The sequence below is a fragment of the Geotrypetes seraphini genome, chromosome 10 (assembly GCF_902459505.1).
Source record: "Geotrypetes seraphini chromosome 10, aGeoSer1.1, whole genome shotgun sequence".
Taxonomy (NCBI): domain Eukaryota; kingdom Metazoa; phylum Chordata; class Amphibia; order Gymnophiona; family Dermophiidae; genus Geotrypetes; species Geotrypetes seraphini.
The window spans coordinates 28,535,936-28,553,958 of NC_047093.1; the positions used below are offsets into that span (position 1 = coordinate 28,535,936).

The 18,023-nt window shown below is 44.7% G+C and overlaps 1 protein-coding gene across 2 annotated transcripts in view; it reads right to left on the bottom strand.

Annotated features, from left to right (window-relative positions):
• The window catches only part of SUMO2 (small ubiquitin like modifier 2), a 38,340-nt gene extending 23,482 nt beyond the window's left edge, over positions 1–14,858 (bottom strand). For both annotated transcript variants that reach the window (XM_033961274.1, XM_033961275.1), the window contains exons 1-2: positions 14,700–14,858; positions 12,491–12,622 (exon numbers count right to left, since the gene is read on the bottom strand). In XM_033961274.1, the coding sequence (XP_033817165.1) occupies positions 12,491–12,622; positions 14,700–14,720 (153 nt within the window). In that variant the 5' untranslated portion in view covers positions 14,721–14,858. The remainder of the gene's footprint in view (positions 1–12,490; positions 12,623–14,699) is intronic.
• Between the last annotated feature and the right edge of the window lie 3,165 nt (positions 14,859–18,023).

Sequence of the window (18,023 nt, forward strand, 5' to 3'; positions counted from 1 at the left end):
ATTGAACAAGATAGGCCCAAGAACCGAGCCCTGAGGTACGCTGCTAGTCACTTTCTCCCAGTCCGAGAATTTCCCATTTATGCTAACCCTTTGCCTTCTGCTTTCTAATCATTGCCGATCCATCTGTGTACTTCTCCTCCTATTCCATGGCTTAGTAGTTTTTTCATAAGCCTTGCGTGTGGAACCTTGTCAAACGCTTTCTGGAAGTCTAAGTAAATTATATCCACTGGATCTCCCCTGTCCATTTGTTTGTTCACTTTCTCAAAGAATTGTAGTAAATTTGTCAAACATGACTTCCCTTTTCTGAAGCCGTGTTGACTAGCCCTTATTAGATTGTGATCCTCCAAGTGTTGTACAATGTTATCTTTTATTAGTGTTTCAATTATCTTCCCTGGAACCGATGTGAGGCTCACAGATCGGTAGTTTCCTGGATCGCCTCTTGATCCTTTTTTGAAAATTGAGATGACATTTGCTATCCTCCAGTCTTCTGGTATTTGCCCAGTTCTAATAGACATGTTAGCTACAGATTGTAATAATTCACTAATTTCCACCTTAAGTTCCTTTAATACCCTTGGGTGAATTCCATCCAGTCCAGGGGATTTGTCGCTTTTTAGTTTGTCAATCTGAAAGTGTATCATGTATTAACTGATGTGAGTCTTTCCTCTATGGCCCCGGTGAATATCTTCCCTGTGGTTGGTACTGCTGAAATGTCCTCATTTGTGAAGACTGATGCAAAGAATGAATTTAACCTATCGGCAACCTGTTTGTCCTCTTTAATTGACCCTTTCCTTCCCTGGTCGTCGAGAGGGCCCACTGCTTCTCTTGCTGGTTTCTTTCCTTTTATATATCTAAAAAAAGGCTTGAAATTTTTGGCTTCATGCGCTATCTTTTCCTCATATCCTTTTTTGGCATCTCTTACCACTTTATGACACTTTTTTTGGTCGATTTTGTGACAGTTCCAGGCTTCCGTCGTTTTCTCCCTTTTCCATTTTTTAAAAGAGTTCCTCTTCTCCCTCACTGCATCTTTCACCTCTTTGGATAACCAAGCTGGTTCTCCTTTGTTCTTTTTTCTCCTTCTACAGCACGGACATTACTAGTAACCCTACTAGACACAGCTCAACAGCACATTAGCAAAGGCAAAAAGATGCTGATAATCCAACTTGATCTCTCTGCAGCATTTGACCTGGTTGACTACTCCATACTGCTACAGATACTTGACACCATTGGGCTCTCAGGCAAGGTTTACAATTGGCTCCAAGGATTCCTCAAATCAAGAACCTACAGAGTAAAGTCCAACGATACCAAATCAGAATCATGGTCCAACCCCTGCAGAGTTCCACAAGGATCACTACTATCACCTACGCTCTTCAATCTCTTTATCTCCTCCCTTGGAACCACTTTAGACAATTTAAATGTTACATCCTTCAGCTACGCAGGTGACATCACCATAATCCTCCCCTTTGACCACCAGAGCTCACCTCAACAGTAAAACTGGAAAAAACACTAAACGCAGTGGAAAAATGGATGGTAGACCACAAACAAACTAAACTCAGATAAAACAAAAATCCTTCTGCTCGTAAAGGCCAAAACCCCCACCATCACAGAACTGGAAATTAAGAACACCAAATACCCAATACAGCCCGAACTTAAACTCCTAGGAGTAACGATAGAGAGATGCTGCACAATGCAGGCCCAAATCTATAGAATGTTGCCTGAGTAAGACCTGGGCTTCAGTGTCTCTCTCTTATATTTTTAAGTTTTTAGTTATATTTAGTTTTCTTTGTTGATTTCTAGTTTATTTTGTTCCTTTCATATACCTTATTCATAGTTTTACAGGGTTCTGCACTTTTTTTCTTTTAATTTTCACTCGGGCGAGTCAGAAAACATCTTGGAAAGGAGGAGTTTTGACAGTTATAGAATCGCAGCATAACTGTCTACAAACCTAAAGGCCTAGAATGGTGCATTTTCAGCAGAGGCCCTTTCTGCGTCCTTCCTTCCTTCTCCCCTGATTCAGTAGGGGATAACGGTGAGCACAAGTAGATGCTGGGGCCACACCGAAACCAGCTACAGGCAACAGAATCAGCAGCAGGGACTTAAGAGCACAGCTCCGCCCCTCCCCCGATCCAGCAGGGGATAAAGGTGAGCACAAGGAGACGCTGGGGCCGCACCGAAACCAGCGGCTGGCAGCAGAAGCAGCGGCGGGGACTTAAGAGCACAGCTCCACCACTCCCCCGATCCATTAGGGGCTAATCGGTTGAGCACGAAGAGACACCGGGGCTGTACCGAAACCAGCGGCAGGCAGCAGAAGCAGTGGCAGAGACTTAAGAGCACAGCTCCGTCCCTCCCCCGATCCAGCAGGGTTCTATACCATACTAGATATCGGATCTGAGAATGGTGGCAGTTGACCATTTAATGCAGCTGATGCACCGAGATGATAGTGGCGGTTGTCTGGCTGTTGCAGAGGTCATCTGATCCAAATGACATGCCTGCATTTTAGCATTGCATTGACTCTGATCTAAATGACTAGCCTGTATTTTGGCACTCATTACTACCGTATTTTCGCGGATATAACGCGCGCGTTATACGTGATTTTACGTACCGCGCATACCCCTCGCGCGTTATATGCCTGAGCACGGTATAGAAAAGTTTTTAAACATAGTTCCCACCCCGCCCGACGCCCGATTCACCCCCCCAGCAGGACCGCTCGCACCCCCACCCCGAACGACCGCTCGCACGCGCTCCCACCCGCACCCGCATCCACGATCGGAGCAAGAGGGAGCCCAAGCCCTCTTGCCCGGCCGACTCCCCGACGTCCGATACATCCCCCCCCCCCGGCAGGACCACTCGCACCCTCACCCCGAAGGACCGCCGACTCCCCAACACTATCGGGCCAGGAGGGAGCCCAAACCCTCCTGGCCACGGCGACCCCCTAACCCCCCCCCGCACTACATTACGGGCAGGAGGGATCCCAGGCCCTCCTGCCCTCGACGCAAACCCCCTCCCCCGAACGCCCGCCCCCCCCCCAAGAACCTCCGCCCGTCCCCCAGCCGACCCGCGACCCCCCTGGCCGACCCCCACGACACCCCCACCCGCCTTCCCCGTACCTTTGTGTAGTTGGGCCAGAAGGGAGCCCAAACCCTCCTGGCCACGGCGACCCCCTAACCCCACCCCGCACTACATTACGGGCAGGAGGGATCCCAGGCCCTCCTGCCCTCGACGCAAACCCCCCTCCCCTCCAGCCGACCCGCGACCCCCCTGGCCGACCCCCACGACCCCCCCACCCCCCTTCCCCGTACCTTTGGAAGTTGGCCGGACAGACGGGAGCCAAACCCGCCTGTCCGGCAGGCAGCCAACGAAGGAATGAGGCCGGATTGGCCCATCCGTCCTAAAGCTCCGCCTACTGGTGGGGCCTAAGGCGCGTGGGCCAATCAGAATAGGCCCTGGAGCCTTAGGTCCCACCTGGGGGCGCGGCCTGAGGCACATGGGCCAAACCCGACCATGTGCCTCAGGCCGCGCCCCCAGGTGGGACCTAAGGCTCCAGGGCCTATTCTGATTGGCCCACGCGCCTTAGGCCCCACCAGTAGGCGGAGCTTTAGGACGGATGGGCCAATCCGGCCTCATTCCTTCGTTGGCTGCCTGCCGGACAGGCGGGTTTGGCTCCAGTCTGTCCGGCCAACTTCCAAAGGTACGGGGAAGGGGGGTGGGGGGGTCGTGGGGGTCGGCCAGGGGGGTCGCGTGTCGGCTGGAGGGGAGGGGGGGTTGCGTCGAGGGCAGGAGGGCCTGGGATCCCTCCTGCCCGTAATGTAGTGCGGGGTGGGGTTAGGGGGTCGCCGTGGCCAGGAGGGTTTGGGCTCCCTTCTGGCCCAACTACACAAAGGTACGGGGAAGGCGGGTGGGGGTGTCGTGGGGGTCGGCCAGGGGGGTCGCGGGTCGGCTGGGGGACGGGCGGGGGTTCTTGGGGGGGGGCGGTCGTTCGGGGGAGGGGGTTTGCGTCGAGGGCAGGAGGGCCTGGGATCCCTCCTGCCCGTAATGTAGTGCGGGGTGGGGTTAGGGGGTCGCTGTGGCCAGGAGGGTTTGGGCTCCCTCCTGGCCCGATATTGTTGGGGAGTCGGCGGTCCTTCGGGGTGAGGGTGCGAGTGGTCCTGCCGGGGGGGGGGATGTATCGGACGTCGGGGGGGGGGGGGCATCAGGCTTTCAGGATGGGGACAGACCTTCAAGGGGGGACAGGACTTCAAGGGAGGACAGTGCACGGAAAGTCAGGGGGGGTGAACGGAGAGTCGGGACAGCGCACGGAAAGTCATGGCAGTGCACGGAAGTCAGGGGGGTGAACGGAGAGTCGGGACAGCGCACGGAAAGTCAGGGCGGGCGAAAGGAGAGTCGGGCAGCATGCGCGTTATATGCCTGAGCGCGGTATAGAAAAGTTTTTGTACATATCATCGTGATTTCTGCGCGCTATACCCCTGTGCGCGTTTTACAATGGTGCGCGTTATATCCGCGAAAATACGGTACTTCCTGGGAAACCTCATGGCTGAAATATTGTGTGTTGGCTTGGCTGCATACGTCAGGGCTTAAGGAGCATACCAGCTTTCTCTCCTTGGCATATCGTCTTTATGAACTTCTAACATCAGATCCTATTGTCTGATTGGAATTTATTTTATTTTATTTCATTTCATTTATTTTATTTTTATTTATTGTTTTCTCAGGTACTTTAGCTAGATTGTGAGCCTTCGGGACAGCTAGGGAAATCCAAAGTACCATTTTTATTTATTTTATTTTAATGTATCTTTAATCTATCTTCATTGTAAACCGCTTTGAACCTCACGGTATAGCGGTATATAAGAAATAAAATTTAAAAAAAAAAAAAAAAAAATTAATAAGACAACCCTGAAAGTTTTTTTAATTACGAGAAATCTACGTAAAATAAGAAAATTCTTCGTCCCAGAACAATTCAGGCTAATTGTCCAATCCCTAGTCCTAGGACTACTGGACTATTGCAATTCCCTCTATCTACCTTGCCCTGCCAACATGCTAAAACAATTCCAGTCAATACAAAACACCGTTCTCAGACTGATCTACTCTCTGAGAAAATATGATCACATCACCACTGCCTTCCTAGACTTTCACTGGCTACCAATACAAGCACGAATTCAATTCAAATTCTACTGTCTATTCAAAGCATTAAACAGCTCTGCCCCCTCCTACCTAAACAACCGCCTAAATCAGATCCTCACCACAAGACAAAGAAGAACCCTGACCCCATTTGCCTACCCTCCGCTCAAAGGCACTCAGCGCAAGAAGATGTTTGACAACCTTCTTGCGACGCAAGCAGCAAAACTTGACTACTCCATCTCCAATCTGCTGACGGCAACGGGAGATCTCAAAACATTTCGAAAAGAAATCAAAACTCTGCTATTCAAAAAATTTATCCAGTTACCTTAACTCTCCCCCTCTTCCCTCTCCTCCCTGGTAAATTCCCCTCCCAAAGCCTCCACTTTGGTAATCTCTTCCTCCTCAAAATACCAACCAAGAATACAGATCCCTAAAATGTAATGTAATCTTATTTGTAACCTATTTGTAATATTACCTAGAAATGTCCAGTCATTTTTACTATCCAATTTGCAAGTTCTCCTGGAAATTATCAAGCTATCTTACCTCTATTATAACCAAAAAACAATTGTAACGTTACTGGAAATGTCCAGTTAGCTCTTTTGTAATCCGCTTTGAACTGCAAGGTATAGGCGGAATAGAAGTCACTAATGTAATGTAATCACAAAATGGAAAATAAAATTATTTTTCTCTACCCTTTGTTCTCTTATCTTGTTTCTCTTGGTCCCAGTTTCTCTTTCTGATTTTTGTCTATCTTCTACCAATTCTTTTTCCAATCTCTGCTGTCCATTTTTCTCTTGTTCCATTCCCTCCTTATGCCCGTCTCCAACGTATTGATTTTTCCCATTCAGCTTTCTTAACTTTCTTTTTTGCCTCTGTCCACACAAAATCTTGCCCTCTTTCACCCTTTTAACATTTCCAGTTACTTCTCAATTATCCATCTTCTCTCAGTCCCTAGCTCTCCCCCTCTCTCCCCATGGTCCAACATTTTTCTCCCTCTTTTCTGTTCTTCCTTCCCCCCTTGATGCTGAACAATGAGATGGAAGGAAAAAAATGCTGCGTCTCTCCCCCCCCTTCCAACCCCCAGGCCTAACATTTCTTCCTCCCTTCCATCCCCAGATCCAACTTCTCTCCTTTTCTCTTCCCAACTGCCCCCCATCCCATCTCTCCCCCTGCCTGCCTCCCTCCCTTCCCCCAGGGTCCACCATTTCTCCCTCTCTTCCCAACAGATCTCCCTTCAAGAATCTCTTTCCTTCTTCCTCTACACCACCCCAGATCCAACTTCTCTCCCTTCAGACCATTGCCCACCATCTCTCTGTCCTCCATTTCTGGTCCCATAAGCTGTCCCCCCACGCCCAATCTGACACTGCTTTTAATACCCTCCCCCTTCGTACTTTTTTTTTTTAAAGCAAAAAAAAAACCCCCCCATTAGTCCAGGAGGTTTCCTTAGCCCAGCACGTCCACCCCCTTCTCTCCGCGCCAGTCTGATGTCACCCTCACCTTCTGTCATGCTGAAAAATCTGCCAGCCTCAGTAGTGATTCAGCTCCCCTTCCTGCTTTCTGTTTGCCATGGTCTGTCTCCAATGACGCAACTTCCTGTTTCCGCCCGGGTGACCACAGCAGATGGAAAGCAGGAAGGGGAGCAGCGGACATCGTTGCTGAATTACTGCTGAGGCCAGCAGATTTTTCAGCTTGCGTGACATTGGACCAGCGCGAAGAGAAGAGGGATGAAATGCTGGGCCATGGGGACCACCTTGGGGCCAGGTTGTGAGAAGGGGAAGTTCCCAGACCATGACTCCAAGGCAAGAAGCACTGCTGCAGGCCACATAAAATGGCCAGGCAGGCCAGATTCGGTCCACAGGCCTTGTGTTTGACATGTGCTCTAGAACAATGATATCTTACTAATGAGAACTCTGTTCCCCTATTTCCACACTGTCCGGGATACAACAGTAAAAGAGTACGCATTTACCTCTTCCACTTTATAGAGATTTTGTAGATTTATCATATCCATCCTGCCCAAGTTATCTTCATACTGAAGACCATAACCTCGTAAGCCTTTCCACATATGAGGAGTGCCACTCCCTTAATCATTCTGATTGCCCTTCTTTGTATCTTTTCTAATTCCACTATTTGAGTTATAATATACTTATGGTAAGGTTGTACCTGAAGTGAAAAAGGAATTAATTATTTTCTATTTGTTTCCTATATCCTAACATTCTATTTGTGTTTTTGGCCACTGCTGTCAAAACACATCAAAATTTCAACATACTGTGATTTGGGGGGGCATAATGTAGCTGTAATTTGGGTTATTCTTCCCAATGTTCACCATTTTGCACTTGTCCACATTAAATTTTATCTGCTATTTGGATGCCCAATCTTCCAATCTTGTAAGGTCATCTTGCAACTTGTAAAGTCATCTTGCTATTTCTCAATCTGCATGTAATTTAACAACTTGGATTAGTTTTATGTATTTGTAATTTGCAACATTTAATCACCTTGCTTGTTTTTCCCATTTACAAATCATTTATAACTGTTAAAGCATAGGTCACAGTACCAATAACTGTGGCCTTCACTATTCACTTTTCTCCATTGAGACAGCTGCCCATTTAGTCCTAATCTGTTGTCTCTTAACCAGTTCCCAATTCCTAACAGAATGTTGTTACTTATACCCATGGCTGTTTAATTGTCTCAGGATTCTCATAAGGGACCATCAAAAACTTTAACCATCTAGATCAGGGGTGTCAAAGTCCCTCCTCAAGGGCCGCAATCCAATCGGGTTTTCAGGATTTCCCCAATGAATATGCATGAGATCTATTTGCATGCACTGCTTTCATTGTATGCTAATAGATCTCATGCATATTCATTGGGGAAATCCTGAAAACCTGACTGGATTGTGGCCCTCGAGGACCGACTTTGACACCTGTGATCTAGATAAACATCAACCTTTGAAGGGCCACTACTCGGACTGGAGGAGGGTCACGAGTGGGGTCCCGCTGGGCTCGGTGCTCGGGCCACTGCTACTTAATATATTCATAAATGATCTAGAAACAAGGACAAAATGTGAGATAATAAAATTTGCGGACGACACCAAACTATTTAGTGGAGCTCGGACTAAATAGGACTGTGAAGAATTGCAAAGGGACATGAACAAACTAGGGGAATGGGTGACGAGATGGCAGATGAAGTTCAACGTTGAGAAATGTAAAGTATTACATGTGGGAAACAGAAACCCGAGGTACAACTATACGATGGGAGGGATGTTATTGAATGAGAATACCCAAGAAAGGGACTTGGGGGTAATGGTGGACATGACAATGAAGCCGACGGCACAGTGCACAGCGGCCGCTAAGGCAAACAGAATACTAGGCATAATCAAGAAGGATATTACAACCAGAACGAAAGAAGTTATCCTGCCGTTGTATTGGGTGATGGTGCGTCCGCATCTGGAGTATTGCATCCAATATTGGTCGCCGTACCTTAAGAAGGATATGGCGATACTCGAGAGGGTTCAGAGGAGAGCAACACGTCTGATAAAAGGTTTGGAAAACCTTTCATACGCTGAGAGATTGGGAAAACTGGGACTCTATTCCCTGGAGAAGAGGAGACTTAGAGGGGATATGATAGAGACTTACAAGATCATGAAGGGCATAGAGAGAGTAGAGAGGGACAGATTCTTCAAACTTTCGAAAAATAAAAGAACAAGAGGGCATTCGGAAAAGTTGAAAGGGGACAGATTCAAAATGAATGCTAGGAAGTTCTTTACCCAACGTGTGGTGGACACCTGGAATGCGCGTCCAGAGGGCGTAACAGGGCAGAGTACAGTACCGGGGTTCAAGAAAGGATTGGACAATTTCCTGCTGGAAAAGGGGATAGAGGGGTATAGATAGAGGATTACTGCACAGGTCCTGGACCTGTTGTGCCGCCGCGTGAGCGGACTGCTGGGTACGATGGACCTCAGGTCTGACCCAGCAGAGGCATTGCTTATGTTCGAAAATATAGGATGCCAACTGAGCTGAATTCTCAACCCAGTCCTTAAAAGATACTGTATATCCAGCCAATCTGATTTCAGAATTCTGACAATATGCATGAGAGACTTGCATCAATTGGAGGTGTTATATGCAAGCCTAACATCTACGTATTTGTTATTCAATAGCTGGATAAGAAACGGGATGAGAATCTATGGTCTAGATTTTAAAGGAAAGGTCCCCACATTTCTATCTCTGTTTCTCCAAAATAATCAGTCTTCTGAAACACAATGCCTTTTACAGTAAATTTATACAATTATATTTTGAATTATGAAAGGCACTTTGGGTAATTCTTCCAGATTGAAAAATAGGGGGTACCTATCACTTGCACTATGGTTTTGTTCCATAGTGATTTCTGAACTACACATGAGCCAGTGGCAGCAGAGAAGAGCCAGGTTGGATTACATATCCAGCACCTACTAGCTGACTAAACATCTGCTTTGCATGAGGTCCATGTGGTTACTACTCAAGGGGATGTCACCAACATTCATGACTGCATTTTCCTGCTTGTCTATGAAGATCCCTTAAGGAAAGCAATTCTTCATGTGCCCCAAAGCATTAATCTGCAGCTTCTCAACATGAACACACAAGCATCAACACTACCCAAAATTCAGATTTTAAATTTGTTTTGATTGGAGTTTCAGCCTATTTTTGTAGCTAATTATTTCAGTAGCTCTCTTCACAACAGGTAAATCTATGCCCTTAACCTAGTTAGTACAAGTGTGGTGACACCACTGGACAGCTAGGACTTTCAGGAAGTGGGGAACACATGGATATTAGGACCATTGTGAAAGCAACCAGCAAATGCCCTAAACAGAACTGGAAACCAAACCCAGTTCTTAAGTGTTGCTGTACAGAACCAGAGTAAACTCATTGCCAAATATAGATGCTAAAGTCTAACCTGCCCTTGAAACTGACAGTAGCCACATTAGAAGCATATAACAGTTCATGCAAGAAAAGTGACAAGATAGTTCCTTCAGTTCATACATCACAGAACAATATGTATCAGATCACACCCAAGTGCAAACTGTAATTATTCATCTAACAGTTTCTTCTAAAGGTAGATATTCCACAAACTCTCAGAACTTCAAAACATGAATGACAACCTACAATCTGTTTTAGGGCTAATTTCTAAAAGCAGCTACTAAAACTAGGTACCTTTTCTTGGATTTGGGCAGATTAGTCTCTCACCATGCATATTAGGGTACTTTTATGTTTTAATTGATAAGGCAACAAAAAATACCCAATGCAAAAATGTTAATAGGTGTTTTACTGGTAAATATCAGAAAGTCATACCCTAGTACTCATTCCTCCCTTAGCTTATCTTATACCCTCCACTCAGTTATTTGCCTTTTCTTTACTAATAACTTGTATGTCAAAAATATACAGTTGCCTGTACCAGAAAAGATATCAGCAACAGTCACACACATTTCTGTTCCCTTAAAGAGCCCTTAATTAGCTGAAAAACAGGACATGCATTTACAATTTACAGACAGTCTCCGTTTTAAGAACTTCCGACTTACGTCAAATTTGTACTTATAAACCTGGGTCCTGCCTCTCCCTTCCATGTCCCAACGCGACCCTCCTCATCTTTCCGAGTTCTGCATCCCAAATTCGTGCCTCCTAAGGGTGTTTATCTCTTCTGGCTGTCTCCTCATAAAGCCACAACCGCTGGTTCTAGCACAAGGCTCACGGCTGACTTAGAAGCCTTTCCTCACGTCATAGGGAAGGCTTCCAGGTCAGCCACAAGCCTTGTGCTGGAACCAGCTGCCATGGCTTCACAAAGAGAAGTGCCACAGAAGGAGAGCACCCACCAGAGGAGGTAAACACCCGCAGGAGACACTTGCTGGGTCAGCTGTGCGCAGGAACCGAAGCTGCGGTTTTGCAAAGAGAACTGCAATGGGAGGAAGCAGCTGGCCAGAGGAGGTAAACACCCGCGGGAGGCATGAATTTGAAATGCAGAACACAAGGAAAGATGAGGGGCGCGTTGGAACACAGAAGGGAGAAGGAGGGTCACGTTTGGACAGGAAGGGAAGAAGGGGCGCGTCGGCACAGGAAGGGAGACGCTTTGGGACACAGAAGGAAGGAAGGGAGGAGCACAAACTTCGGACAAAGGATGAATGAAGGAAAAAGGGGGAGGGAGCATGATCTTAGGAGATAGGATGGAACAATGGAGGGAGTAAGGGAAAGATGCTGATATGGGGGAGGGAACAGAAAGGGAGAATTGTTGGGCATGGGTGTCTGAGTGAGGGAAAGTGCACAAGGAGAATTGTTGAGCATAGAGGGACAAAAATATTGGACATGGTGGTGAGAGAGGCATGAGGTACAGATGCATGGGGAAGAGATGAGGGGAAAATGTTGGATGTGGTGCTGGAGAGGGAACAGTGGGATGGATGGATGAAGAGAGGCATGAGGTACAGATGCATGGGGAAGAGATGAGGGAAAATGTTGGATGTGGTGCTGGAGAGGGAACAGTGGGATGGATGGATGAAAAACAAAAAAGTATAAACCTATCTTTTCTTTCTATTTACTTTGTTTTGAGAACTGTTTCTTTAATGTTTTTATAGACTGTGTACATTACAGGATCCAAGTTACATACAAATTTTTTTTTTTAAACAGAACTCATTCTTAACCAGGGGTCTGCCTGTACAAGCCTTAATCATAATTTTAACTCTTATGTATTAGGAAAATACATGTTCAATTCCAAATTGACAAAATAACTAACAGTCTTTAGAGTACCAAATTACATACCTATGGATTAACTTGTTAGAATAAAGACATTTTATAGAAAAACTGAACTACCTACCTAGATGACAGATTGCTTCACTGACAGTATGAAAAAAACTTTAATGGGATTGGCAAAGAAAGCAAAAAGAAACATGCTTGGCTTTATGAAAAGAAAAAAAAAAGTCCAACACCACAATTAAAGCCAATTTCTATGAAATCGGAAACATTCCAGAATAAAACATACAAAAGGAGAGCTGTCAAACATACCCAAGTTCATAAAACCACAAAGTGTTAGGGCTCCTTTTACAGAGGTACGCTAAGCGTTTTAGCGCATGTTAGTTTATGGATGCATTAGCGGTTAGTGTGTACATATATTAAGCTCTCGTTAAAACGCATAGTGCGCCTTAGTAAGACAGGGGGTTAGTGAAGGGAGCTATTTGAATAAAGCATTTTATAAAATTTGGAACATAACAAAATACTACTAGCGATTCCTTGTACAAAGATTTATTTTTACTTGCTACAATATCTACAATATACATATTTCATAATTAAGGTATAACTGTCTCAGAAAGAAACAAGAACTTGCACTCTGGAATTTTAGTGCAATATCAGTATTTATCCCAGATGCTTACCTGTCTTTCACAATAGGCTTTCATTAGTTTAGTAAGTGCCGTATGTTTTTTAATCTTAAACTGCACCACAGAACCATCTTGCCCTGCTACTTTCAGATTAATATGGTCATTATTTTCAGTCTTCACACCTTCCTGTTCAATGTACAAGGAAAAGGAGAAACAGTATTAGAGATCTGAAATACAGACATGTTAGAATTTTAGCATCTCAGTCTAAAAGCTGGTGATACCCTTTTGATTACTTTTTTGTGCCAATTCTGTCATTTATGTGCCAATAATCTATGAAATACATTTTGTTTATAAAGAATGAAAGATGACAAGATTAAGCCATCTGGTCTATTCAGTTTCATGCTTGCTGCTATACCATAAAACCAAGGTTTGCTTTTTCCCTCACACTATGGATTATCTGTGTTTATCCAGGGTTATTTGACCTGTTTGCTTGTCTTACATATAAAAATATATACAATGTTGTATGCAAACACCTATGAGACATCTAGTAGCAGTACATTTTAAAATTCCATTGTTTGCATCCACCACTTTCATGAACATATACTGTATAGCATACATCCTTGGGAAAATAGCATTCTTTTCTTGGGAAAATTTTGATGCTCCTCTATAAGATTCTTCCCTCTGAAAGAGATCTACTTATAAAGTAAACATCTTTGCTCTTAAGTGGGAGCCTCTGTGTTCCCCCAAAAATTCAATGCGACAGCCAAGACAATCAAGACAACAAAATTAAACATCCTTTCTCCATCCCCATTCCCTTCAAATAGGCCTATACCAATACCCACCTCCCCAGTTTTCAATTTTCCCATATACTTTCTTTGGAAGCCTGTTCACAGTGCAATATTCTAACCAACTATTTTGTTTTCTTCCAACACCACACAGTTCTTAGCAAGTTTGAGCTGCATGGTGCTCTCAGTCTTCCAAGACTTAAAGCAAAATATGTGGCAGCACAAGCTGACAGAGTTGTATAGTATAGAAAGAGAATAACTTATTAAAATATATCAGCAGCAAGCTTGAGGGGGGGGCTGAATAGTAAGAATCAGTGCGCCGGTTAAGGTTGCTTAGGGACACCATTGGTGCTTGGGTCTTGAAACACTAAAGTCTGAATACCTCTCATATCCCTTGTCTCTCCTTTTACACATATTTAGTATAGGTCTCGTCTCATAGGTCTATCAGTATTATTGACAGGAGCAAAACATTGCTGCAGACACAATACACAGGTTACCAGTTTTGAACTCAGAACCCGTTCTAAATAAGCCAAGAGCTAAATTAAACAGCTGTATTTTTACACATTCTAGAACCCCCTTAGCCTATGCGCTGTCATTCTAAAACACTGAGTTCTAGCACATACTATAAACATCCCGACATCCCCCACAATCGGTGCTCTTCTGGACACACCTGAATCTTTCAGGGCTCTGGTTAGGAACCTGTGCAAATAATCATTTCGATCCTGTTACACTGCTCCTCCCAAACGGCATCACCCCCTAGCATCTTAGTTTAAGAAAAACGTTCCAGCATGGAAGCTATCAGTTGAACACAAGCTAATAAACTGGTCCAACTACAAGAAATTAGATTTTACAAATGCTGCTTGAGTGAAGATCCCCCCCCCCAACAAACCATAAGCCCCAGACAAAGAAACAGAATCCGAGGCTACAGACAAGACAACACAAGCACATCCGAGGAAATAGAAGGATCACAGGAGTTTTTATGGTTTTGCATTGTAACGGGAAGTTACCGTCTCGGTCGTCCAGGGGGGAAAAAAGTCCCTCAATGTTTGGTCCCATAACCCCTGACTATGCCTTTAAGCCTTCCTCCCCCCCGGCCTGGAAAAGCTCCCTCCCCGCCCCAATCCCGGGGAACCGGCTCGGAAGCCGTTAATGGCGCCTAACGCGAGAGAAAAGCGATCACTTCCCCGCCATCCCTCAACTTCCAGTGGGAGAACGGGGAGCAAACGCGGCTCGCGAGGAAGAGGACGCCTTTCACACCGCTACATTTCACCGCCTGTCGAGGGAAAGGAAGGGGGAGGAACCCAGGGCGCCGAGGGTGGGTGAGGACACTGGAGTAGGCCCCTGCCCACCGCGAGGGGAAAATGGCGCGGAAAGGGGCCCGGAGCCGGCGCCCTGCGGAGCGACGGAGAAGGGGCTCGCGGTTCCAGCGCCCTCCGCCGGGCTCCTCGCGGCCCCCTGGGCGGGCGGCCGCACCTCACCTTGGGCTTCTCATCCGCCATAGCGATACCGGATAGTCGTCCGCCGCACAAAGAGCCTGAACCTGCGCCGAGTGCCTGTGGGAAGGGAGGGAGCGCGCACGCCCGGCCCGCTTTCCCTTATCGCCGTCACGGCCCGGGCGTGCGCGGGCACAATCCGCAGCGTGCCGTGCCATTGGCGCCGAAAAGCGTGCGTGGCTTCGCGTGAACGCGGCGGGATTATATAAGAGGTTGCGAGGCGATTAAAGGCGGGGCGCGCGGGAGCGCGCTTGGTCAAGGGGTTTGTTGTGTATTGTCTGCAGGGCGGGCTGGGATGGAGGACATGTTGGAGGCCTTTGCTCATTACTTACAATAAGCATGGAAGCCTATTGTAAATGCGTTGCAAGCTAGTTTTGGTGCTTTTGTATTTTTCATTTACTGTCTTTAGCTATAAAAATATAAATCTTCCTGGAAAATAGTATATATAAAATTATAAAAGAAAACAAAACAAAAAAAAGAGTAGTGAATCCTTTTTCATTTATTGTTTGAGTCAATCATAGATATAGTCTTGACATAGTTTCAAAGATTTGCTGGTCCAGTATTCAGAACTGACTTTAGTTTTTTTTATTCAGCCTAGTTAAGAAAATTGATAGATTTCATTTAAAGTAAATCACCCACCATGTAAATAATGTAAACACTGTCAGAAAGATTAATTCCTAATCACTGTTATGCCATTGCCTAAAATGACAGAGGAACTCAAACTTGTGCCAGATTAAAAGAGATCCATCTCAGAAGATACAAAGTGGCTGTGGGTAAACTTTATTTTCTTTCCCAGGCCACCCTGCACTGCAAGGGTTGCTTGGATGAAATGTACTATCTCTCACAGTTACAAAATTCACAGACTTGCCCTGGAGCACACAAGTACATCAAATAGGCTAAGGGCTATAGTATTGCAAGTCTGATATACCCTTTCCTTCAGTAATGTCTAGACTGAATGTGAACATATTATGGACTCTGATACTTTTGGGCAGAACATAGAACATGACAGTACATAAAGACCATATGGCCCATCTATTCTGCTCATACTTTACTATCTCTTCCTTGACCATTAATTGACAAAGATAGATGCCAAAGTAGTAGCATTTCCAAGTAGTATTTTATACACAAAAACAACAACACAACAGGCCTCAATGAACCAATACAAATCTTTATTGACCCAACATGAGCCATGTTTCAGTGCACAGCACCTGCATCAGGGGTCCAATTCGAGCAAAAAAAAATTGTCGGCATCCTGTTTGCCTCCCCCTTCCCCGTTCTGAACGGGACAATTGTTTTTGCTCAAATTGGACTTCCTGATGCAGGTGCTGTACCTAGGGTTACCATATGGCTCCAGAAAAAGGAGAACGGATTTAGACATCCAGATTTTACTTCCATTTAAAGCAATAGAAGTAAAAACCAGATGTCTCAATCCATCCTCCTTTTTCTGGAGCCATATGGTAACCCTATGTACGGTGAAACATGGCTTATGTTTGGTCAATAAAGATTTGTCTTTATTCATTGAGGTCCACTGTGCTTTTATTTGTCTGACGTTTTGGTGTACTTGACCTTTTCTGTGCTGCTTCTATTACTTTATGTCAGCCAATGGTAATTGCCTTAAAGGCTAGCACTGGGTTCCATCTTCCACTCCAGCTGTAACAGGAGAAAGGAACCAAGTTAAAAAAGATTTCAAGTCACTGACTAGCGTAAAATTGCCTCTGATATCAATAGCATAATGATGGCCCTGGAATAAGTAGTGGTAGATATATCTACTTTGGTTAGATATGCATACAAATTACCAAATGGAAATCACCCCCCCCCCCTCGGTACCTTTAAATCCTTTAATACTTCACTAGCAGTGAGCAGCACACATACCTCCTGCTTCCCCTACTGGGTAAACTAAATGGTTCAGTGGTGTAGTCACAAGTGAGCTTGGAGCAGACCAAGCCTGTCCACTTTCACTTCAAGTACTTCCAATTCCCCCAGACCAATAATGGTCAGCACCGGTTTCAATGGCTGACAGGGATGGAGAAACTCTGCCAGCAAAGGAGATTCAGGAGCCTCTGCCTTTCTTGAAGTTCAGCCAGCATCATGAACACATTAAACCTTCATAAGGAACATGTCTCATTCATGTAAGCCCTCTGGGAGTAGAAAAATACCTACTGTGCCAGAGAGAAATTCAATTTGAAATACTGAGAAAGGTATGGACTAAATTTAAATAAATAAATAAATAAACAAATTAAATAATTACATTTTTGTAATATGCCATGCATACTGGATAGCCTTGGGATTATTTCCAACACTTAAGGAATTGGAAGAATATGAAAAACTTTCATTCATTTCTCATAGTAGTCATAAGTGAATCAGCTTTCAAGACTAACTTTTCTGAGTAGATTAATTTATGTGTTCAAAAAAAAAAAAAATACATAAAATATTTGGGAAGATACTTGATACTTATATCCTTATTTGGGGAAAAAATTCATATACTGTATTTTAATTTTTATGTTGCCCTACCACAGCAGTACAGAGCAGTTTACAAATCCATATAAAACAAACAAAAGCAACATAATATCACAGAAGACATAACATTCTAACAGATAAATTATATTCATATCAACTAATTCAATAAAAACAATCACACTGACCCTCAAATTCTGTATGTGGTGCCTTAAGTTGTGCAAGTAAATCAGTGTGCACAACTTGTTTTACAAGCCTAATTGATGCAGATAATTGATAATTAACACCTCATAATTGATGCTAATTGGAACTAATTAGAAGTTACATGCACAACTTGGTAGGCATATTCTATGAAGTGTTGCATACCAGTTCTAATGCATGACTCTGAAAAGGGGGCATGGCCAGAGGGGGAACATGGGTGGATCATGGGAGTTCCTAAAATTTACGCACACTGGTACAGAATATGCCCAATGCATGCACAAGTTAGGTGCAAGTATTTAGGCCTGCCTAAATGTGTGGGCTTAAAAGTTATGCCACGCACTGACGCTTAGTACAATTCTATAAGATGTGCATACCTTTTAGAAAATTGTGCAAAAAGTCATTCTAGTAAGTGCCCTATATACATATATGAACAAACAAAAAAGAGTCACTGGAGATGTCAAGTCCAACCTGTGGTCACTCACAAATCCTTTATTTGCAATTTGTATCAAAGCTTTATAATGAGTCTTTAAAAAAAAAACGCTACAACAGGCAAAGTTCCAAAAGAACAAAGTCCTGACTAGGTTCAAAGTTTTGGCAATACCATCACCTTCCTCAGAGGACAGTTATGAACTTACAATGTACTGCTAACTGTGC